The sequence below is a fragment of the Salmo trutta genome, chromosome 25 (assembly GCF_901001165.1).
Source record: "Salmo trutta chromosome 25, fSalTru1.1, whole genome shotgun sequence".
NCBI lineage: Eukaryota > Metazoa > Chordata > Actinopteri > Salmoniformes > Salmonidae > Salmo > Salmo trutta.
In genome coordinates, this window is record NC_042981.1 from 42,530,325 (window position 1) to 42,555,505 (window position 25,181).

At 42.1% G+C, this 25,181-nt stretch overlaps 1 protein-coding gene across 1 annotated transcript in view; it reads left to right on the top strand.

Annotated features, from left to right (window-relative positions):
• rcan3 (regulator of calcineurin 3) overlaps positions 1-25,181 on the top strand; it is a 50,323-nt gene that overhangs the window by 13,968 nt on the left and 11,174 nt on the right. Inside the window, exon 2 of the mRNA XM_029714049.1 lies at positions 21,614-21,787. Coding sequence (XP_029569909.1) covers positions 21,614-21,787 — 174 coding nt within the window. The remainder of the gene's footprint in view (positions 1-21,613; positions 21,788-25,181) is intronic.

The following is a 25,181-nucleotide window of genomic DNA, read 5'->3' on the forward strand; positions in this document are numbered from 1 at the left end:
GATTTTAACGTTTGGAAAAGACGTCAAAAAAAGTATTTTTAACTTAATTTTGCTCACTGGATAAGGCTTAGGTGCCACTAGGCTAATGTGTGTTTTTGGTTTGTTATAGTCTGAAGCATTAGCACACGAGGGAAAAGCTATCCACTCTGAGGTAAATGCTCATTATAGCGTCTGGTGGAGTTGTCCAGACTAGTCTGTGGTTAGTGGTTCCCAGAGGCGCCAACCTCAGGCCTCACCCAGTGTGTCAATCTTCCCACTGGAAGACTCAGACAGTAAACAAGCGTTAGTCTGGGCATTAACACCCTCCTCCCTGCTCTACAAGCCAGTACCAGGGGATAACATTGTGCTAACACCAAACAAACACTCCCATCATTCACTATGACACGCATTATTTTACAACCGTGAAATTCTAATCTAGACTCTTTCAAAGCTACCCTTTCCTACCAACTGCCACCTTATTGTCTGGTAGGTGAGATTAGAGATATCTCCTCTGACTTGAGGAAGTGTAGTTTGTATGCATGTGTGTGTGTGTGTGTGTGTGTGTGTGTCCGCACACACAAAGATAACAGGTGGATCACTCAACTGCTCCCATCATCCCCTGACCTGCTTTGATTGGCTCCAGCTCAGCCGACAGGGGGACTGTAATTAAAAAAGATTGTTGGCACACTTAAGAGAGATTAGCTTAATTATTTCAGCACACTCTATTTTTAGTTTAAAGTCCTTACTGAATCCCTCCGGGCGGCATGGCCTAGATTGTTGGTTTTCACCCAAATCTCCCGCAGTGGATGAGAGACTCTTCAGTTTGTCCTTAAGTAAAGCCCTGTCTCAACGCTCTGATTACCAGCTGACTTGGCAGATATCGGTTTTTGGCTAGCCGTCCAGGGTCATATTAGGGCACACTCTAGCAAAATCTTTTGCAACTGAAAACTAAAAAACAGTGTTTCTTATTGGACATGTTCAGGTAGGCCCTCTCTGTTTCAGTCCTCTGTCTTCCATTTGGTGCTTAATGAAAACGACCCAGGCTATAAACAAGTTACAAACTGGTAGACGACAGCCAGCGACTGCTCTCTCCGCTCTCTTGCTGTTGAACGCTCCCCCGCCTGCTGATTTAACTCGATTATGTAACGCAACATGTCAGCCGATGGAGTGTGCCGCTGCGGAAGTGTTTTACGATGTCTCACATCGTGTGATCTATAAAATGACAGTAGGCCCATTAGTCGAGAGGCTTTTATTTAGATGAGTGTCGCTCGTGCATTTATCAGACATGGAGGATCAAGGCAATGTTATGGTGAGATGACAACCATCAGTTTATTTCCACTGATAAAGCATGTTCAAGGCTTCTGTCACCAGAAAACATTTAGTCAACATTATGTTGACCTTGCAAATATTAAATGTCTGAAACTTTAATATAGATCACTACCTATTTTTAAATGTTTATATATATATTCAAGCAGTAGGGAAAATTACTGCTTGAACTTTGCTATATACTTCTATGTTTACAGAATCCAGTGCAGCCCTGCTGTTTCTGTATTATTCTGGTTTGACGTGTGTGTGTGTGTGTGTGTGTGTGTGTGTGTGTGTGTGTTTGTGTGTGTGTGTGTGTGTGTGTGTTTTGGTTTTACTATCCTTGTGGGGACCAGAAGTCCTCACAAGGATATTAAACAAAGACAAGTGGGGACATTTCGCCAGTCCCAACAAGGAAAAAGGCTATTTTAGGTTTAGGGGTTAGGGTTACAAATATGGTTAGGGTTAGAGTTAGGGGTTAGGGTTGGGTTAGGGTTAGAGAAAATAGGATTTTGAATGGGAATCAATTGTTTGGCCCACACAAGGATAGTAAAACAAATGTGTGTGTGTGTGTGTGTGTGTGTGTGTGTGTGTGTGTGTGTGTGTGTGTTTACTCGGCTAGCAGAGCAGTATGGGCCCGGCTAATCGTCACTGAGCCACATGCTAATCTAAACAAACTCAATCATACTTTTACATAACACAGCATACAGCCACATAGTGAGTGTATGTGTGTTCCTCTCTCATCCACACGAACACCGTAGAGACAGCTAATTTAAATTCCATTTCTAACTAATTTCCTGTCTTCCTATCTGTGTCATCTTGGTGCTGATGAATGTGAGTCAAGGCGGTGTCCCGTTGTTACAGCCATGACAGCTTTTCCATTACCATCAGGAAAATGACCGTCTCATTACCCACAGGGCAATCTGCTAAAGGATGGGATTGTGTCACTCGTCCCTGTCTGTCTGTCTCTCTCTCTCTCTCTTGGCTAATTTGGGCCAGCTCATTGGCCAGCCGAAGTAACCTGGAGTGTTTGATAAAGGTGACATGGAGAGGTAGTGGAGGAGCACGGGTAATACGGTAATGGCCATACTTGGAGCTCTTGAGGAGCTAGACTTTGGCCACGTTTCAATGTCCAATGTCCATACTACCATAGGCTACTACTTAGAATGGATGCCAAATGGATTGCTTCATACTAAGTGTTATATTCTAGTATGGCTATTGGCTATTGTAACGGAGCCTTTTGTCTGTCTCTGACTTGGCTTTTTCTGGGGGTATTCCCCCTCCATTATAGAGTAGGAGACCAACTCATTACTCATTGGCCTTGTGGTCTGAGTGTCCACCTTGAGATTGGAAGGTTGGGAGTTTGATCCTCATCCGAGTCATACCAATGACTTGTAAAAATGGGACCTGGTGAGTTTCTGCTTGGCACTCAGCAGTAAAGAGCTAGATTGGGGGGTAAGGCCCTGCGATAGACTAGCGTCCTGTACTTGTACATCAAGCTGGCCTCACTCTACAGCACGTGTCAAACTCATTCGACGGAGGGCCGAGTGTCTGAGGGTTTTCGTTCATTCCTTGTAATTGATTGATGAAATAAGGTCACTAATTAGTAAGGAACTCGGCTCACCTGCTGTCAGAAATCAGCAGACACTAGGCCCTCCATGGAACAGGTTTGAGACCCCTGCCCTACAGAAACAGGCTCCTACTCCTAAAAGCTGTTCCGGCTCGCTCAAGCCAAGCCTTGTGCAGGATTACTTATGTACAGTACATTCATATGATCTGAACAGTCATTCAGCCTTACTTGTTCTGTCCCGCTACTTCATCTAGTGACAAAAAAGGTACCTCAATTTTCTGCACAAACTTACCTCCATGAAGTTAGAGGAACAGGGCCCACAGCGGCCATCTCTGATAAAAAAAAGTCACCTTTGAGAGAGTCAAAAACAAGAACAGCTTGTTCTGTTTTCCTCACACTCATCCTTTGTCCACCATGTCTTCATGCTTCTCTCTTACTGTGGATAGCAGGTTCAGTGGGGTGTGTGTGCGTGTGCGCGTGCGTGCATGCTCGAGCAAGTGAGTGGTTTTGTGTGTGTGTGTGTGTTTTACACCTTGGATTAAAAAGGCCCGGTCGGTCTTCCTTGACAGGCCCCACGGTCGTCCGTCAGCTCCTATTGGGTTTGAGGCACGTTACCTGTCACATTATTTTGCCCGTGCCCACATGAGAACATGACCCCTTATTTATGAGAGAACAAATCCTCAGGTTACATCAGAGCCCAGATGAGAAATTAAGTTATCAGTACAGGCACCACCGCTGCTCTGGGGCTTGCTATACTGACAGTCAAAATGACACTTGTCAAATAATCACAGCATGAGCCTGGTCTAATATGCAAGTCCTCTTTAGCTCAGTTGGTAGAGCATGGCCCTTCGGTTCAATTCCCAGCACCACACGTATGTAAAATGGATGCTCACATGACTGTAAGTCTACTAAATGGCATATATTATTATATTTTAAGTTGCTCTGGATAAGATTGCCTTTGATTGTAATAAGGCAATCTGAAGAAGAGTGTCTGCTAAATGACTAAAATGCAAATGTAAAATGTATGTTTGAGTACCAGTCTGATCATGCCAATTCCTTGTCACTCATTTTCATGCCAAACTATTTTGTCTTGACAATGACAGCCTACAGCAATGGAGTTGGCAAGAGCACAAACATATCTGGGACCAGGCTACTCAGATTTAACACAGCGCCTTTGATTCCATAAGTGTGTTGTAATACATCACTAAGATATTAAGCTTGATGAACCCTATGACATTGGCGAGTAGGTGGCTAGTAGTAGTAGTATTACAGTGCGCATGCACAGTCCAGCCCTGGGTCTTGTCCACAGTTACAAAGGGGTTCAGACTGCAGTTTGCTACGAAGCCACCCATTTTCAACGGAATTCTGGATTCAGTAGCAAGTGACGACTCTGCTCGCATATGTTTTTACCCCCTTTTGAGTTTTTCAGAAGTCAACTATAGAAATCAAAACTTACTTCTGAATAACTCAAAAGGGGTAAAAACAAGTGGAGAGGGGAACTGTTTACAGGGGAACCAGGAAGTACCAGGAGTAGAAGCCGAGATGTCTCTCTGCTGCTGGTATAACTCTGATTGTCCATTTGCTTAATAGAGAGAAGATTTCCTGCTCTAGTATGCGAGCTGAGTCGCCACTTGCTACTGAATCTAGAAAATGGGTGGCTTTATAGCGAACTGCAGCGTCCCATTCTGAGTGCCCTTTCTGGGTCCACAACAGCTATCTGAGAAAGTTCACTTTCCGTAGCTTACGCTCAATTTGCTGTCTCGCTCTATTTGTCAAGGCAATTGCTTCACATTGGGCCTGGCCCGTGAGAGGATGAGTCTGAATGTTACAGGCTTGCCACTCAGAGTCATTGAGACTATCCAGAGTGCCAGAGTCCCTTCTATATGCTCACTGTATGGTAACAAGTGGTGCGTTTTTGCGAAGTCTATTTAGCCGCTATCTCTGCCTTTCATATACGCTTCAACAACAACACAGTAGGGAGGCATCCCCCCTGTTGTCTCGCTTTATGAAGGAGCCTCCAAGCCTTTAGCCCCATCTTGGGACCTACAGTGCCTTGCAAAAGTATTCATCCCCCTTGGCGTTTTTCCTATTTTGTTGCATTACAACCTGTAATTTAAATTGATTTTTATTTGGATTTCATGTAATGGACATACACAAAATAGTCCAAATTGGTGAAGCGAAATGAAAAAAATTACATGTTTCAAAAAATATAAAAACATTTAAAACAGAAAAGTGGTGCGTGCTTATGTATTCACTCCCTTTGTTATGAAGCCCCTAAATAAGATCTGGTGCAACCAACTACCTTCAGAAGTCACATAATTAGTTAAATAAAGTGCACCTGTGTGCAATCTAAGTGTCACATGATCTCAGTATATATACACCTGTTCTGAAAGGCCCCAGAGTCTGCAACACCACTAAGCAAAGGGGCACCACCAAGCAAGCAGCACCATGATGACCAAGGAGCTCTCCAAACAGGTCAGGGACAAAGTTGTGGAGAAGTACAGATCAGGGTTGGGTTATAAAAAAATATCTTTGAACATCCCACGGAGCACCATTAAATCCGTTATTAAAAAATGGAAAGAATATGGCATCACAACAAACCTGCCAAGAGAGGGCAGCCCACCAAAACTCACGGACCAGGCAAGGAGGGCATTAATCAGAGATGCAACAAAGAGACCAAAGATAACCCTGAAGGAGCTGCAGAGCTCCACAGCGGAGATTGGGAGGAAAAGGCATGTGGGAGACTCCCCAAACATATGGAAGAAGGTACTCTGGTCAGATGAGACTAAAATGTAGCATTTTGGCCATCAAGGAAAACGCTATGTCTGGCGCAAACCCAACACCTCTAATCACCCCGAGAACACCATCCCCACTGTGAAGCATGGGGGTGGCAGCATCATGCTGTGGGGATGTTTTTCATCGGCAGGGACTGGGAAACTGGTCAGAATTGAAGGAATGATGGATGGCACTAGATACAGGGAGATTCTTGAGGGAAACCTGTATTTGGTCATCCAGAGATTTGAGACTGGGGAAACATTTAATTGTCTTGGAATGGTCTAGTCAAAGCCCATACCTCAATCCAATTGAGAATCTATGGTATGACTTAAAGATTGCAGTACACCAGCGGAACCCATCCAACTTGAAGAAGTTGGAGCAGTTTTGCCTTGAAGAATGGACAAAATGCCCAGTGGCTAGATGTGCCAAGCTTATAGAGACATACCCCAAGAGACTTGCAGCAGTAATTGCTGCAAAAGGTGGCTCTACAAAATATTGACTTTGGGGGGTGAATAGTTATGTACGCTGAAGTTTTCAGTTTTTTTATCTTATTTCTTGTTTGTTTAACAAGAAAAAATATTTTGCATTTTCAAAGTGGTAGGCACATTGTGTAAATCAAATGATACAAACCCCCCCAAAAATCCATTTTAATTCCAGGTTGTAAGACAACAAAATAGGAAAAATGCCAAGGGGGTGAAAACTTTCGCAAGCCACTGTATCTATTGTGCTTGAGGCCATTTCACAGCAGCCTTTCGAGCCGATGGAAAGTGTGGAAATGAAAAATCTCTCCTTCAAAACCGCTTTACTGATTGCCCTTACGTCTGCAAAGCGAGTGAGTGAGCTGCACAGTCCTGTCAGTCCACCATTCGTGCCGACAGTTTGCTCCAGGCTTTCCAAGGTGACTTTGTTACCCAACCCAGCCTTTTTGCCTACTGCCAGCAACACTTATTATTTCCTCACCTTAGAGCTTTTGGCCTTCCATACGCCACCCCTCTCTTCTACTGGAGGAATAGTGTCTCCACTGTTTGTGTTCAGTACTCACTTTGCGCATTTACTTGGATAGAACGAGTACATGGCGAAAGAGCGATCAACTCCGTATCCTGGGCACTCTCTCCCGTCAACACTTATCCCGTTGGATAGTGGAGGCTATTATACTGGCTTATAATAGCAAGGCCACTGGAGGGCCTGAGGGCTCACTTCACTAGAGGTATGGCTACCTCTTGGGCACTGTTCAAAGGCATCTCTGTACAGGAGATTTGTGATGTGGCATGTTGGGCCACCCCGCATACATTTGAGTTTTTTTCAACTGGAGGTGACTGCACCTTCTTTGGCGCATACTGTCCTCAGTATCGGAGCCTCTCAGACATGCTTAACCCCAATTCTCTGAGAATATGAGTGAGATGCTCGCAGGAGCTCAAGGAAGAGAGACATGCTTGAGAATGACCAGAGGGTGTATTGAGTGGCGCCTTATAAAGAGGGAGGGGCTCACCTCATTCGCCACTCAACCTGTCCGTCTCCGACAGATGTTGTGTGATTGGTTCTTCCATAGTGATCCACCTATCCAGCGATACCATAGTGAGACATCTCAATCATATTCTCAGAAAACCGGGTTAACTTTGAGTTTTGTCTCAAACAGTGCCAAGGAATCAGGTTTAGAGGATTCAAGTCCCACATTGAGTGGCAGTTTTGTCGAGTCGCCTGCCAAATGACTATCCTCTTGCCAACATCACATATATTTTGTAGGCGATATGTTTTGTTGCTATGGAACTACTGTGTGTGGCTGCTGAGGGCTAGGACTGGTACTGGAAGGATGTATCAAAGTCTGTGTGGTCCAGGATGTAGAATTGAAATTGGCGTTGTCATTGGCTGGGAGAGGTTGTCTGTCAAAGTGCTGCCCACGCAAACACGCAATTCCTGGCCCACTCTACCATGACAGATTTTGAGTGGCACTGCATTATGCAATATTTAGCTTGAGTTTCATCTATTTATATTTGACTACCACTGGGAGAGATTGACTCACAGGCACAGCCATAGCAATCTTATGTGATCACCAGTCTTGCAATGAGGTAAGATGGAACTGTGAACTGAGGAATTGAACACAGTTGTTGGGTCGTAGATGGGGTGATGTGTGTAATGTGTGTCACTGTTTTCTGTCAGGGTAGTGGTTGCCTATGCTAGTTTCAAGCGATAGTTATCAAGTGTGGCTGACAGTCTGCGATTTATATTTATTGAAATTGAAAGTGGATTAAGCTGGTAAAGTCAAACATCACAACACTTTCTAAACCACTCTGGTGACAAACACTTTTTTTATTTGTCGCCATTCGTCCACATGGCTGCTGGCTTTGCTACCACCAGAAATATTGTGAAGATTGCCAATTATTTTGTTTTTGTAAGGACCCAAAAAACGGAGGTAGTAGGAGAACCTATTCAAGTAAGTAAATACATTTGTTTTATATAAAACAAACAATTTATTATTACCTAGCTAGCAGGCTACACATTAGGCTACTTTGTAGGTTGACTCAACTGAGCTGCTAACTTAAAACACACTGTTCAGCTAAATTAATTAAATATCATCAGCTAGCTATCTAGCTGTCTTGATGTAATCATTGTAAATTAAAATCACCATCTTCAAATGCATTTGTAGATGACAGCCATGGAAGAGGCTGATATTGCAGCTCCAGCTGTCAGTAAAGAGAGAGTGTAGGCTACTGGATAGTGCAGGTCATTTTGTGGGAGGACATTATGAAAAGATTGTCCAGTTCCTGTCCCTAGAGGGGAAAACTTTGAGGACAGAGCAACATAATATTCAGTGCTGTCTAATTTGAGTATAATGAAGTATGTTTCTTTGTGATGTTTTCAGTCCTCAGATATGTTAAGCTGTGAAAGCCTGTTTGCAGATGAAAAAAATAGGTCCCAATGAATGTCCCAAGATACTAAGGGTATGTCCTATATGCCATGGGTTATACGTGTAGGCCTACCCATGTTAGCAAATGTTGTATACAAAAATACAGTTAAATACATCACAAACAATGTATGAACCTATTACAATTGGAGCAAGCCAACCCTTCTGGAGGACTGCTGGGTGAGCAGGGTTCTGTTTCAGCCCAGCAATAACACACCTGATTCAACTTATCAAATCTAATGAGTTGATAATCAAGTGTGCTATACCTGGGCTGGAATAGAAGTCTGCTCACCCAGTTGATCAGGGATCAGTGGAGCAAGGTTGGCCACCGTTCATATGGAGTTTTTTTTGTTAACCAGAATTTATGCTTTAGTAATAATAGCCTACTTGTTACTACTCAATTATATATTGTCGTTTAGACTAAGATGTCTAATCTTTACATACGAGTTAGCTTATTTGTACACTTTGAAGTGATGAAGTGTTGATTCTTTGAAGTTAAGTGTTTAAACTTGTTCTAATTGTTAAACTATTATTCCAAATGAACTAATGTCAATGTTGATTAATCACATATCTCAATCCTTTAATAAAGAGGGCAAGGGGTTCTTTCTCTAATCTGTCTGTGTTTCTTTGTTGTATTCTCAAATGAACATGCCCTTTTTGTCTAGTTGTAAGATTTTCAATCTCTTTTATTTCATTGGCACTCTTGTATATCCGCTATGTGAATCCATTTTGCAGCTTATCATATAGCATGTATTGCCAATACAGTCATAGGCCTACAGTATGATGGCATTACTGGCCTTATGGGCATCTGTCATCTGAAGCAGAGAATAGCAAAACTCACACTATATGTTCACAATTTAAAATAATACCAGCAGACAAACCATATACCAGATTTTGTACATGCCTTTTAAGTGCTGACATATAAATTGTTTAGTGCAAATCCAACCCTTGTAATTAGGTACAGTATTAAAATAAGGCAACAATTAGGCTACAGGAAAGGGAATGCCTTCAAGATGAGCATTCCAGGTTAATAAATATTTGACGTTCATTTTATTTCATTCATTTTAGAAATGTTGCTTGCGAAATTATTGCAGTTGTTCCCATAGACTGTACATGGTTGCTCTATGTACCACTGACCCTGGATAAGCTAGTGACTGGGCTAACACAGTTAACCTTTTAGGTGGGGCTGGGCAATATTGTCGCGTCCTGGCCATAGAAGCTTTTATTTTCTATGGTAGAGTAGGTCAGGGCGTGACGGGGTTGTGTCTAGTTTAGATTTTCTGTGTTATGTTCTAGTTTCTGTATTTCTATGTTGTTGTTTTTTGGGATGATCTCCAATTAGAGGCAGCTGGTCATCGTTGTCTCTAATTGGAGATCATACTTATGTAGTTGTTTTTCCCCACCTGGGGTTGTGGGAGATTGTATTTTGAGTAAGTGTATGTTGCACCTCTTCGTCACGGTTTGTTGTTTTGTTCATTAGTTTATTTGTATGTCTTGCATAGTTTCACAGTTAAATAAAGAAAATGTGGAACGATACACACGCTGCGCTTTGGTCCGCTCCTTCATCCGACAACAACCGTGACAAATATGGCCTAAAAATCATATCTACATTTTTTCAAACTTATGGGCAATTCACGATATATATCTCTATTTTCTTTGAAAGTTTTCTCTAAATAAGCTTTATCGCACAATTAAAGGTCAATACACTACATATAAAATGATACCTAGGTTAAATGTAAACCTTCCACACCCATAAGACCGACTAATAATAGTCTGGCTTACAAGTCTGTCTATGAAAATGCCATTTTTGTTACAAATTTAACCAGAACCATGCATTTAATGAAACACGGACAGGGACAGCGTCTGGACAGGGGAAAACAAAAATGACAATAATGCTGACACGGGGATGAAACAGAGGAAATGGACAGATATAGGGAAGGCAATCAAAACGTGAGCGAGTCCAGGGGAGGCCAATGAGCGCATATGTGCGTAATGATGGTGACAATTGTGCGTAATGAAGGGCAGCCTTGCGCCCTCGAGCGCCAGAGAGGGGAAGTGGGAGCAGGCATGACAATTATAGAAAATGAGCACAGGTCTCAGAAAACAATCTCAAGCACAAGCCCACGTGCTAGTGAGTAGCCAGCTAATCTTTATATTTAAAGTCTAGCCAACTTGGATCTATTTGCTTGCTAACAAGGTAGATGAGTTCAACTTTATGAATACACCCATCTCCAACTGTTTGAATAGCATAGCCTGTTCACTTTAAGATTTTGAAATCAAGTGTCTTACCTGCTTAAGAAGACACTTATTTCTTAGAATGAGAACATGTTGCCTATTCCTGATTATAAATAAACGATTTGTATGTTCATTGCACATGTATAGAACACAGACAGAACATGACAGTCTGTGGCTAAAATGCTGCTAGCGGTACGTGGTGCGAGACAAAGTAAACATTTATTTTCCACAATCATATTCATTGATACTCTTATTTTAGTAGGGTCTGCTCTATTCTACATTTTGGGAGTTGAGACATAAAAAGGGTGTCGTTAGAAAGGTTAAGTTCTCGTCTGTTGGACCAAATCTCAAATGCAAATAGCGAGTTTAAACTGCTTGTTGTCAGAGAGGAAGAAGTTATCTTTCGTCGTTGTGAGTGGCAGGGGGAGGGGCTTGGCGTCTGTGTGCGAGTGGCCTGCACAGAGCCCTGACCTCAACCAAATTGAACACCTTTGGGATTAATTGGAACGCGGAATGTGAGCCAGGCCTAATCGCCCAACATCAGTGGAAGCAAGTCTCCACAGCAATGTTCCAACATCTAGTGGAAAGCCTTCCCAGAAGATTGAAGGCTGTTATAGCAGAGACCAACTCCATATTAATACCCATGATTTTGTAATGAGATGTTTGACGAGCAGGTATCCACATACTTTTGGTCTTGTAGTGTAGCTAGTAGCTAGCTAGTTATACCTAGGTAGCTTACAAGGTTAGCTGACTTCTCAAAACGAACCTCATTGTAGCTAGCTACTTCTTGTCCCTCATGCTAGCCTTTACAGGCAAATATCACTTTAGAAACATCAAAATTAAAAAAATATTGATATGGCCAGCATTGAAGACCATTTCTCCCCTTTTCCTGCAGCTTTAGCTAATCTCGAAATGACAGAGAAATGCTGTGAAAACCAGTGTGCTGCAAACATTCTAAAATATTTTGTCACCAGGGCTTGTTATGTTGACATTTTCTGTCCTCACACACTGGTGCTCCTACGACGCTCTTCTGGTGAGCACCTTTGGAGCTCCGCCCAAGCAAGGCATTTGATTTGTTTGACATATTGTGAGGTGCAGTGGTGGAAAAAGTACCCAATTTTCATACTTGAGTAAAAGTAAAGATACCTTAAAAGAAAATGACTCAAGTAAAAGTGAAAGTCACCTAGTAAAATACTACTTGAGTAAAAGTCCAAAAGTATTTGTTTTTAAATGTACTTAAGTATCAAAAGTAGAAGTATAAATCATAAAAAATGTCTTATATTAAGCAAACCAGACCGATTTCTTGTTTTTTAAATTTACGGATAGCCATGGGCACACTCCAACAACTGAAACATAATTTACAAACGAAGCATTGGTGTTTAGTGAGTCTGCCAGATCAGAGGTAGTAGGGATGACCAGGGATGCTCTCTTGATAAGTGCGTGAATTAGACAATTTTCCTGTCCTGCTAAGTATTAAACATGTAACGAGTACTTTTGGGTTTCAGGGAAAATGTAAAGAGTACATTCTTTTCTTTATGAATGTAGTGGAGTGAAAGTGAAAGTTGTCAAAAATATAAATAGTAAAGTACAGATACCCCAAAAAACTACTTAAGTAGCACTGAGTTGTCACTAATTTACACTGGCTTCCGACCCCTCTTTAGCTGATTTCTGCCATGGAACTTCCACAGGCTTCCCGTTTTAGGGAATCCTGGTTCGCGACGAGGCTAACCACAGCATATCAGGTGATTGGTGACAGAGCTGAAACTGACAGGGGTCACAAAACAGCCATAACTCAAGTACTGGATGAATGTAGTCTACTGTAATAGGGTTTCGATATGCATCCCAATTCCAGGCAGCTCAACATCAGGAGGACTTTGGTATATCCATGATGTTTTGTGTGTGTGTTTTCCACGTGGTAGTCATGGGTGTTGATGATGGTAGTCTAGAATTAACTGCAGGGGGTTCAACACTACTCGTTCAGTACAGAGGCTCTGAGTGGAAAAGTAGTCCCTTATGTCGGGGTTGGCACGGCTACAGACTGAAGGGCGGAGTCAAGACACAGAAACAAAAATGGAACAATTTTCTTGGCTTATGAATGGAAAGGCCCTTGTAAATACCAATCCGATGTGCCCCGATAGTGAATCTAGCTCTGGCTGGAAGGCAGATAAGGAAATTCACATGGGGATTGAGGAGTGCTCATCTTTTACAAGCAGCTTATTCACTTTTCCACAGTTTACGCTCTTTATCAACCTGTTACTGTCAGTGTCTCATACCTTGACACTTCCATATCCCCATATCAACACGGTACAAACGTGTATGTGTTTGACGATACCTTTGGAACAAGAGGTGAATTACGTCTTATGCTCTTGTACCAATAGTAAAGTCTGACACATACGCGTACCAGTACCAATATTATTGGTATTTTAGCATTTCCATTTGAAGGAGTAATTATTATTTAGTGTGATAGTAAATGCTTCATTCAATCAATTGTGTCCTTTCAGGAAAACTATGATATGTATGTGATTGAGAGCCTTTCTGTTTAGCTGAATTCAATAACAGTTTCTCTAACCCAAAATGGCACAGCCAAGCCGACCAAAAGGAAGTAGGCACCAGTTCCTTTTAAATGATGCCTATAGTTTCATGGCTACCTTTCTTCCCTCTCTCAAAAACAGGTTTGATGAGAGAGAAAGAATCGTCTCCTTGATTGCTCTGTTTGTGGAGCGTGCTGTGAGAAAGCCCCCTGTATCGACTAGCCAGCCTCCACCTTCCCTGGTCTCTTCCCAGTTACTGGCTCCCGACAGAGTCCATCGATTTAATTCACAGCTAAAATGTCACTCTGTCCAAGCAGTGAGAGAGAGAGACAGAGGGATAGGGGGAGAGGGAGAGAGGGATGGAGAGAGAGGGAGAACATTGAGAAAAAGAGGGCGTTGGACGGAGAAAAGAGAGAGGTTGGGAGATAGCATCTGGAGGGCCAGAAGGATTCAGATGGGAAATCTAATTTCCTTACCAAACACAGCAGTGGATGGGCAGAGGAACACCATGGTTACCCCCGATATGTGTGTGTGTGTGTGTGTGTGTGTGTGTGTGTGTGTGTGTGTGTGTGTGTGTGTGTGTGTGTGTGTGTGTGTGTGTGTGTGTGTGTGTGTGTGTGTGTGTGTGTGTGTGTGTATTAGGCCTAAACTAATACCACCATTCTGAATGTTGACTGAATGAAAGTGGAACTCTCTCAACAAGCTTTTTGTTTTGCTAAATATGACAGACACACATCTGACCAAGGGGCCATATGTATGGCTCTGATCATAATACTGTAAGCACAGGGTTTGGTAGGTTACTTTCTAAATGTAATCCGTTACAGTTACTAGTTACCTGTCCAAAATTGTAATCAGTAACATAACTTTTGGATTACCAAACTCAGTAACACAATCAGATTACATTCAGTTACTTTTAGATTACTTTCCCCTTAAGAGGCATTAGAAGAAGACAAAAATGTATGTTACCAATTGAACGACATCTATTGCAGGATAAATCAATAGTTTACATAGCTGGCCATATATGGATGTAAAATTTTACTTTATGGGTTGGTTATGTAGGCTTCTTCTAACCCATTGCTTTCTACTACATATAATAACGAAATTAAATTATATCATTACATTAATATATATCATTTATAAGTCCAACTACAGATTGCCCCTTTAAGTCTATCAAAAGTGTGCGAGTTTGAGCATGTGTCCATTAGGCCTTTTTAAAAAAAAAATTAGCAGCATGAATTAGATTGAGCAGTAAAAGTCCCACTTTTATTCCGTAGGCTGGGATCCGCACTATGCAGCTGTTGCAAGAGCGCATTTTTCACTGGCTGTTCACTGGTTTCAAAACAATCATTGATAGGCAGCTTAAACTTCTTGAATTCAACCATTATTGGGTTCAAATACACATTTTAGAGTTGTGAACAGCCATCCACAACAACCACAATCCGTAAGGCACAAATAGCTAAATTAGAGAGCAGCAGTTTGATTCACATCAATGCGCTATGTAAATATCAATAAAAAGTGATATCCGTATCGCCGTATAGACTACACCACTGCTGTCATGCTTACCTCCAAGCATTTATTCAAGTTGGATAATCTTTGGATGCCGACAGCAGTTGCACCATTGGAAGACATAGCCTGGACTGTAGCCTACAAAAGCCTATTCCTGCTCTTTTCCCGCGATACACCAAATGTGTTTGATGTGTCATCATAGTGGTCTCTGACTTGTGGTCAGACTCCCTCAGGTGGAACAAACCTAAACTTTTTTCAATGCTGATTTGAATGTCATTGAGAAAACAGAGAAGTGTTAAAGATTTTTTTCCGCTAGCATCCTTTCTGAATTTGAAAGTAATCTTCGAGGTAATCATCAAATTTTTCAAAAGTATCTGTGATCTGATTAAATTATTTTAGCTGGTAACGTAACGGAGTACAGTTACTGTTTTTTGTAATCCTTTACATGTACACGGATGACATGTAATCCGTCACTCCCCAACACTGTGTATACCTTAAATACACAGAGTGTACAAAATATTAGGAACACCTTCCTAATATTAAGTTGCACCCCCTTTTGCCCTCAGAACAGCCTCAATTAGTTTGTGCATGAACTACAAGGTGACGAAAGCGTTCCACGAGGATGCTGGCCCGTGTTGACTCCAATGCTTCCCACAGTTGTGTCAAGTTGACTGGATGTCCTTTGGGTAGTGGACCATTCTTGATACATACGGGAAACTGTTGAGCGTGGAAAAACCATCAGCGTTGCAGTTCTCAAACGGTGCGCATGGCACCTACTACCATTACCCGTTCAAAGGCACTTCAAATCTTTTGTCTTGCCCATTCACTGAATGGCACAGATACACAATCCATGTCTTAATTCTCAAGGCTTAAAGATCCTTCTTTAACCTGTCTCCTCCCCTTCATCTACACTGATTGAAGTGGATTTAACAGGTAACATCAATAAGGGATCATAGCTTTCACCTGGATTCACCTGGTCAGTTTATGTCATGGAAAGAGCAGGTGTTCCTAATGTTTTCTACACTCACTATAAATACAAAAGTACACCCCTTCAAATTAGTGGATTCGGGCTATTTCAGCCGAGCAGGTGTCCACATACTTTTGGGCATATATGCACACGACATGACCAAAAGTATGTGGATACCTGCTCATCTAACATCTAATTCCAAAGTCAGGGGCATTAATATGGAGTTGGTCCCCCCTTTGCTTCTATAACAGTCTCCACCCTTCTGGGAAGGCTTTCCACTAGATTTTGGAACAATCCTGCTTCCATTCAGCCACGAGAGCATTAGTGAGGTCGGGCATTGATGTTGGGCGATTAGGCCTGGCTTGCAGTCGGCGTTCCAATTCATCCCAAGGGTGTTCATTGGGGTTGAGGTATGGGCTCTGTGCAGGCCAGTCAAGTTCTTCCACACCGATCTCGACAAACCATTTCTCTATGGACCTCGCTTTGTGCATGGGGGCATTGTCATGCTGAAACAGGAAAGGGCCTTCCCCAAACTGTTCCCACAAAGTTGGAAGCACAGAATCATCTAGAATGTCATTGTATGCTGTGGCATTAAGATTTCCCATCACTGGAACTAGCCCGAACCATGAACAACAGCCCCAGACCATTATTCCTCCTCCACCAAACGTTACAGCTGACACTATGCATTCGGGCAGGTAGCGTTCTCCTGACGTCTGCCAAACCCAGATTCGTCCGTCGGACTACCAGATGGTGAAGCGTGATTCATCACTCCAGAGAACACGTTTCCTCTGCTACAGAGTCCAATGGCAGTGAACTTTACACCCCTCCAGCTGGCGCTTGGCATTGCGCATGGTGATCTTAGGCTTGTGTGCGGCTGCTCAGCCATAGAAACCCATTTCATGGAACTCCCGACGAACACTTCTTGTACTGAAGTAGCTTCCAGAGGCTGTTTGGAACTCATTAGTGAGTGTTGCAACCAAGGACAGATGATTTTTATGCGCTTTAGCACTCGTGGTCCCGTTTTGTGAGCTTGTATGGCCTACCACTTCACGGCTGAGCCCTTGTTGCTCCTAGATGTTTTCACTTCACAATAACAGCACTTGCAGTTGACCGGAGCAGCTCTAGCAGGGCAGAAATTTGACAAACTGAGTTGTTGGAATGGTGGCATCCTGTGACAGTGCCACGTTGAATGTTACTGAAGTTCTTCAGAAAGGCAATTCTACTACTAATGTTTGTCTGTGGAGATTGCATGGCTGTGTGCTCGATTTTATACACCTGTAAGCAACAGGTGTGGCTGAAATAGCCGAATCCATTAATTTGAAGGGGTGTCCACATACTTTTGTATATACATACAGTACCAGTCAAAAGTTTGGACACACCTACTCATTCCTGGATTTGTCTGAATTTCTACTATTTTCTACATTGTAGAATAATAGTGAAGACATCAAAACTTGTAGTAACCAAAAAAGTGTTACAAACAAATCAAAATATATTTGGAATTCTTCAAAGTAGCCACCCTTTGCCTTGATGACAGCTTTGCACGCTCTTGGCATTCTCTCAACCAGCTTCATGAGGTAGTCATCTGGAATGCATTTCAATTAACAGGTGTGCCTTGTTAAAAGTTAATTTGTGGAATTTCTTTCCTGCTTAATGCATTTGAGCCAATCAGTTGTGTTGTGACAAGGTAGGGTTGGTATACAGAAGATAGCCCTATTTGGTAAATGACCAAGTCCATATTATGGCAAGAACAGCTCAAATAAGCAAAGAGAAACAACAGTCCATCATTACTTTAAGACATGAAGGTCAGTCAAGAACTTGTGCAGTCGCAAAACCATAGCAAGAACCATCAAGCGCTATGATGAAACTAGCTCTCATGAGGACCGCCACAGGAAAGGAAGACCCATAGTTACCTCTGCTGCAGAGGATAAGTTCATTAGAGTTAACTGCACCTCCGATTGCAGCCCAAATAAATGCTTCACAGAGTTCAAGTAAAAGACACATCTCAACGTGATCAGAGGAGACTGTGTGAATCAGGTCTTCATGGTCGAATTGCTGCAAAGAAACCACTACTAAAGGACACCATTAAGAAGAGACTTTTGGGCCAAGAAACACGAGCAATGGACATTAGACCCGTGGAAATCTGTTCTTTGGTCTGATGAGTCCAAATTTGAGATTTTTGGTTCCAACTGCCGTGTCTTTGTGAGACACAGAGTAGGTGAACGGAGGATCTCTGCAATCACTGTCAGTGATTTATTTAGAATTCAAGAAACACTTAACCAGGATGGCTACCACAGCATTCTGCAGCGATAAACTAATCCCATCTTGGTTTGAGCTTAGTAGGACAATCATATGTTTTTCAACCGGACAATGACCCAAAGCACACCTCCAGGCTGTGTAAGCGTTATTTGACAAAGAAGGAGAGTGATGAGATGACCTGGCCTCCACAAACTCACCCGACCTCAACCAAATTGAGTAAAAGAAAAGCAGTCAACAAGTGCTAAGCATATGTGGGAACTCCTTCAAGACTGTTGGAAAAGCATTCCAGGTGAAGCTGGTTGAGAGAATGCCAATAGTGTGCAAAGCTGTCATCCAAGGCAAAAAAAAATAGTTTGATTTGTTTAAATCAAATCAAATTTATTTATATAGCCCTTCGTACATCAGCTGAAATCTCAAAGTGCTGTACAGAAACCCAGCCTAAAACCCCAAACAGCAAGCAATGCATGTGAAAGAAGCACGGTGGCTAGGAAAAACTCCCTAGGAAAAACTCCCTAGAAAGGCCAAAAACCTAGGAAGAAACCTAGAGAGGAACCAGGCTATGAGGGGTGGCCAGTCCTCTTCTGGCTGTGCCGGGTGGATATTATAACAGAACATGGTCAAGATGTTAAAATGTTCATAAATGGCCAGCATGGTCAAATAATAATAATCATAGTAGTTGTCGAGGGTGCAACAAGCACGTCCGGTGAACAGGTCAGGGTTCTGTAGCCGCAGGCAGAACAGTTGAAACTGGAGCAGCAGCATGGCCAGGTGGACTGGGGACAGCAAGGAGTCATCATGCCAGGTAGTCCCGAGGCATTGGTCCTAGGGCTCAGGTCCTCCGAGAGAAAGAAAGAAAGAGAGAAAGAGAGAATTAGAGAGAGCATATTTAAATTCACACAGGACACCGGATAAGACAAGAGAATACTCCAGATGTAACAGACTGACCCTAGCCCCCCGACACATAAACTACTGCAGCATAAATACTGGAGGCTGAGACAGGAGGAATCAGAAGACACTGTGGCCCCATCCGATGATACCCCCGGACAGGGCCAAACAGGCAGGATATAACCCCACCCACTTAACACTTTTTTTGGTTACTACATGATTCGATATGTGTTATTTCATAGTTTTGATGTCTTCACTATTATTCTACAATGTAGAAAATAGTAAAAATAAAGAAAAATACTTGAATGAGTAAGTGTGTACAATCTTTTGACTGGTACTGTATATTCATGTATATAGGGGCAAGAAACTGCTTATTTTCTTAAAAAGTTCGTAATGTCACGATTTCGAAGCTACAGTGCATTCAGAAAGTATTCAGACCCCTTGACCTCTTCCAAATTTTGTTACGTTACAGCCTTATTCTAAAATGGATGAAATATTTTGTTCCCTCATCAATCTACACACATAATGACGAAGCGAAAACAGGTTTTTGACATTTTTGCAAATGTATTAAAACTAAAAAACAGAAATCCCTTATTTACGTAAGTATTCAGACCCTTTGCAATGAGACTCAAAATTGAGCTCAGGTGAATCCTGCTTCCATTGATTATCCTTGAGATGTTTCTACAACTTTATTGGAGTCCACATGTGGTAAATTCAATTGATTGGACATGATTTGGAAAGGCACACACCTGTCTATATAAGGTCTCACAGTTGACAATGCATGTCAGAGCAAAAACCAAGCTATGAGGTCGAAGGAATTACATTTTACATTTTTACATTTTAGTCATTTAGCAGACGCTCTTATCCAGAGCGACTTACAGTAGTGAATGCATACATTTTTTATTTTTTTTTATATATTTTTTTTTCCGTACTGGCCCCCGTGGGAATCGAACCCACAACCCTGGCGTTGCAAACACCATGCTCTACCAACTGAGCTACAGGGAATTGCCCCATAGAGCTCCGAGACAGGATTGTGTCGAGGCACAGATCTGCAGAAGGGTACCAAAAAATGTCTGCAGCATTGAAGGTCACCAAGAACACAGTGGCTTCCATCATTCTTAAATGGAAGAAATTTGGAACCACTAAGACTCTTCCTAGAGCTGGCCCCCCGGCCAAACTGAGAAATCGGGGGAGAAGGTCCTTGGTCAAGGAGGTGACCAAGAACCCGATGGTCACTATGACAGAGCTCCAGAGTTCCTCTGTGGAGATGGGAGAACCTTCCAGAAGAACATCCATCTCTGCAGCACTCCACCAATCAGGCCTTTATGGTAGAGTGGCCAGACGGAAGCCACTTCTCAGTAAAAGGCACTTGACAGCCTGCTTGGAGTTTGCCAAAAGGCACCTGAAAGACTCACCATCCCTAAGGTGAAGCATGGTGGTGGCAGTATCATGCTCTGGGGATGTTTTCAGTGGCAGGGACTGGGAGAGAGAGATCCTTGATGAAAACCTCAGGACCTCAGACTGTGGCGAAGGTTCACCAACGACCCTAAGTACACAGCCAAGACAACGCAGGAGTGGCTTCTCTGAATGTCCTTGAGTGGTCCAGCCAGAACCCGGACTTGAACCCGATCAAACATCTCTGGAGAGACCTGAAAATAGATGTGCAGCACTGCTCCCAATCCAACCTGACAGAGCTTGAGAGGATCTGCAGAGAAGAATGGGAGAAACTCCCCAAATACCGGTGTGCCAAGCTTGTAGCGTCATACCCAAGAAGACTCGATACTGTAATCGCTGCCAAAGGTGCTTCAACAAAGTACTGAGTAAAGGGTCTGAATAATTTTTATTTTTAATACATTTGCACAAAAAAATAGAAACCTGTTTTTGCTTTGAGGTATTGTGTGTAAGTTGATGAGAAAGAAACAACAATTTAATTCATTTTAGAATAAGACTAACGTAATTAATGTGGAAAAAGTCAAGGGGTCTGAATACTTTCCAAATGCACTGTATAATATATCTGATATACACTATAATTTTTTCAAAAAGTCTGCCTTTTCCAGTCTGCTTAGTGAACAACATGGGAGGGTGACCTGGAAAGTTGGAAACCTCAAATTTCACAATCCAACATATCCGCCAGTCCAGAAAATCCAATACACGTAGCAGATGCCCCTAGAGTGCTCCCACAACACAGAGGATGGGCCACAAGAGAGGAACTATGACACAGGACACCCCTATGTCCCCTATTGCTCAAATGACAAGATCATATTCTGTTTCAAATGGCTGAATGATTGATTCACCCACCCTTTCCACTACTCCCCTCTCTCCCACTGTTTGTCTGCTGCCTTTGATGAATTAATAGAATAGATACTATATTGTCCCTTTTTGTTTTCAGCCTAATCTTAACCCTCCCCAAAATGCACACATTCACGTGTATCACACACACACAAGGCAAAGGGTCAGCGATGGAGCAGCATCTATTGATGTAGAGAAGTTTATAATAATTATGTTGAATGATTGCATTTATTTAACACCTTTCCAGATGCTCAAATCCCTGTAAGGGGGGAACACACCTCTAGAGCTATGCTGCAGTGTAGGGCTATGCTACCTTACTAACAATGCCTGAAATGCTTAATGGAGACATTTCAGGACAGGTGCAGGATCAACTCCAGTCTAAAATGGCCACTTTTTCTTTCTTTCTCTCCCAGGAGCGGTTTGAGGCCTTATTCAGGATCTATGACGAGCAGACGTCCTTCCAGATGTTCAAGAGCTTCAGGCGAGTCCGCATCAGCTTCAGCACTCCGGAGGCGGCCGCCCTCGCTCGTGTCGAGCTCCACGAGACCGAGTTCAACGGGAAGCAGCTTGAGCTTTACTTTGCCCAGGTGAGTGAACTCTTCCTGGTTTAAGGTTTTTTTTTTTGCAATGGAAAACTAAAATGAGTTTTTTTAAAGTCTAGATTGGATAGTCCCTCCATTTTTCAGTGTTTCTTTTTCAATTTGGTACCTAATAAACACGATCCCAGGTATTACAGAAGCCCCGTTTATACCTGGTTCTAACATGCATCCTTTGTCCTGATCTTTTCCACATCCTGATTGTGCCCACATTTTCAGACGGGTGTAGACGATTAAAAGACGCATTGTGAACTGTTTGTGATCAGATCTTCCTGACCACTTCCGGTGGTAGTCAGGCACACATTGTGTCTGGATATCTTACATGTGTAGATGGATCTGGACAGTAACACCATTTAAATCATCATTATCCCACCTTTATAAAATCATTGACAGGTGGCACCATTGACTTATGCATCAATATGCATCTTAAAATAAAGAAATAAATATTATTTTTGAAATAATAGCTGTAAAATAATTTGCATACAGGGAGGGACCAGGAAATCTGGTCACAATCCAGACACAGTGGACGGATATGAAACCCATTTTAATGTGTAGACATATTTCAGAAAATGTGGGCACAATATCAGAATGAGGATAAGATCAGGACAAAAGGACACTTGTTAGTGCCAGGTATAAATTAGGCTAGAGCATAGACATTAAAACCAATAGATAGTGATGTCATCCACGTATTCCTATGGAAAACTCCAGATGGCATGTGAAGCTGGAAATATTTGAATTTGAAGCGTGCCATATTGTTGAATGGAATGGCACTCCAAAATCGCTAAGCATCATGGTGAAAGTGGCCGTAAGAGAGTCAACCTATGTGGCCTAAGAGTCATCCTATGGCATGAGGGGGTGAGCTTCCTCGTAGCCTGCTGGCCCTTGATTGGTCTATGTCAGCACGTGGTACTGTGTGACAACAAAATAGTAGTCAGAAAGGATCACTATTTAACCCATATGAGTCTAAGCCCTATCTAAGCCGAGGTAGGGGAGGGAGGGGGGGTTCTACTATGCTATAAGGAATTGTTTTAAGAAGGTCATACCAAGGATCATTTTGCTATTTGATTTTGAATTTTAAAACTCCTTTAAGTATAAAAAAATATATACTTTTTTATATTATTGGCTGACTGCTATTAGCCAATACAAACACATTGACTAACATATTCACTACATGGAAGAACAGAATCTAAAGGAAGTTTGTTCTGAAGTGTCTGTCCTCGATCTGAGAGATATAAGAAAGATCAGGGAAAAAAATGTTTTTTACATGTACGGTTCAAGTCGGAAGTTTACATACACTTAGGTTGGAGTATTTAAAACTCGTTTTTCAACCACTCCACAAATTTCTTGTTAACAAACTATAGTTTTGGCAAGTCGGTTAGGACATCTACTTTGTGCATGACACAAGTAATTTTTCAAACAATTGTTTACAGACAGATTATTTCACTTATAATTCACTGTATCCCAATTCCATTGGTCAGAAATTTACATACACTAAGTTGACTGTGCCTTTAAAAGCTTGGAAAATTCCAGAAAATGATTTCATGACTTAAGAAGCTTCTGATAGGCTAATTGACATCATTTGAGTCAATTGCAGGTGTACTAGTGGATGTATTTCAAGGCCTACCTTCAAACTCAGTGCCTCTTTGCTTGACATTATGGGAAAATCTAAATAAATCAGCCAAGACCTTAGAAAGAAATTGTAGACCTCCACAACTGGTTCATCCTTGGGAGCAGTTTCCAAACGCCTGAAGGTACCACGTTTATCTGTACAAACAATAGTACGCAAGTATAAACACCATGGGGCCACGCAGCCGTGATACCACTCAGGAAGGAGACGCGTTCTGGAGATGCGTTCCTAGAGATGAACGAACTTTTGTGCGAAAAGTGCAAATCAATCCGAGAACAACAGCAAAGGACCTTGTGAAGATGCTGGAGGAAACCGGTACAAAAGTATCTATATCCACAGTAAAACGAGTCCTATATCGACATTACCTGAAAGGCCGCTCAGCAAGGAAGAAGCCACTGCTCCAAAACCGCCATAAAAAAGCCAGACTACGGTTTGCAACTGCACATGTGGACAAATATCGTACTTTTTGGAGAAATGTCATCTGGTCTGATGAAACAAAAATAGAACTGTTTGGCCGTAATACCATCGTTATGTTTGGAGGAAAAGGGGGGAGGCTTGCAAGCTGAAGAACACCATCCCAACCGTGAAGCACGGGGGTGGCAGCATCATGTTGTGAGGGTGCTTTGCTGCAGGAGGACTGGTGCACTTCACAAAATAGATGGCATGAGGATGGAAAATGATGTGGATATATTGAAGCAACATCAGTCAGGAAGTTAAAGCTTGGTCACAAATGGGTCTTCCAAATGGACAATGACCCCAAGCATACTTCCAAAGTTGTGGCAAACTGGCTTAAGGACAACAAAGGCAAGGTATTGGAGTGGCCATCACAAAGCCCTGACCTCAATTAGAAAATTTGTGGGCAGAACTGAAAAAGTGTGTGCGAGCAAGGATCCTACAAACCTGATTCAGTTACACCAGCTCTGTCAGGAGGAATGGGCCAAAATTCACCCAACTTATTGTGGGAATCTTGTGGAAGGCTACCTGAAACGTTTGACCCAAGTTAAACAATTTAAAGGCAATGCTACGAAATACTAATTGAGTGTATGTAAACTTCTGACCCACTGGGAATGTGATGAAAGAAATAAAAGCTGAAATAAATCATTCTCTCTACTTGTTATTCTGACATTTCACATTCTTAAAATAAAGTGGTGATCCTAACTGACCTAAGACAGGGACTTTTTACTAGGATTAAATGTCAGGAATTGTGAAACTGAGTTTAAATGTATTTGGCTAAGTTGTATGTAAACTTCTGACTTCAACTGTATTTATCCCTATATTTCTGGCACTAAACAGTCTCCATATATACAATATATATATATATATATATATATATATATATATATATATATATATATATATATATATATATATATATATATATATATATATATATACAAAAGTATGTGGACACCCCTTCAAATTAGTGGATTTGGCTATTTCAGCCACAGCCGTTGCTGACAGGTGTATAAAATTGAGCACACAGCCATGCAATCTCCATAGACAAACGTGGTCAGTAGAATGGCCTCACTGAAGAGCTCAGTGACTCTGGAAGCAACGTAAGCACAAGAACTGTTCGTTGGTAACTTAATGAAATGGGTTTCCATGGCCGAGCGGCCGCACACAAGCCTAAGATCACCATGCGCAGTGCCAAGCGTCGGCTGGAGTGGTGTAATGCTCGCCACCATTGGACTCTGGAGCAGTGGAAACGCGTTGTCTGGAGTGATGAATCATGCTTCACCATCTGACAGTCCGACGAAT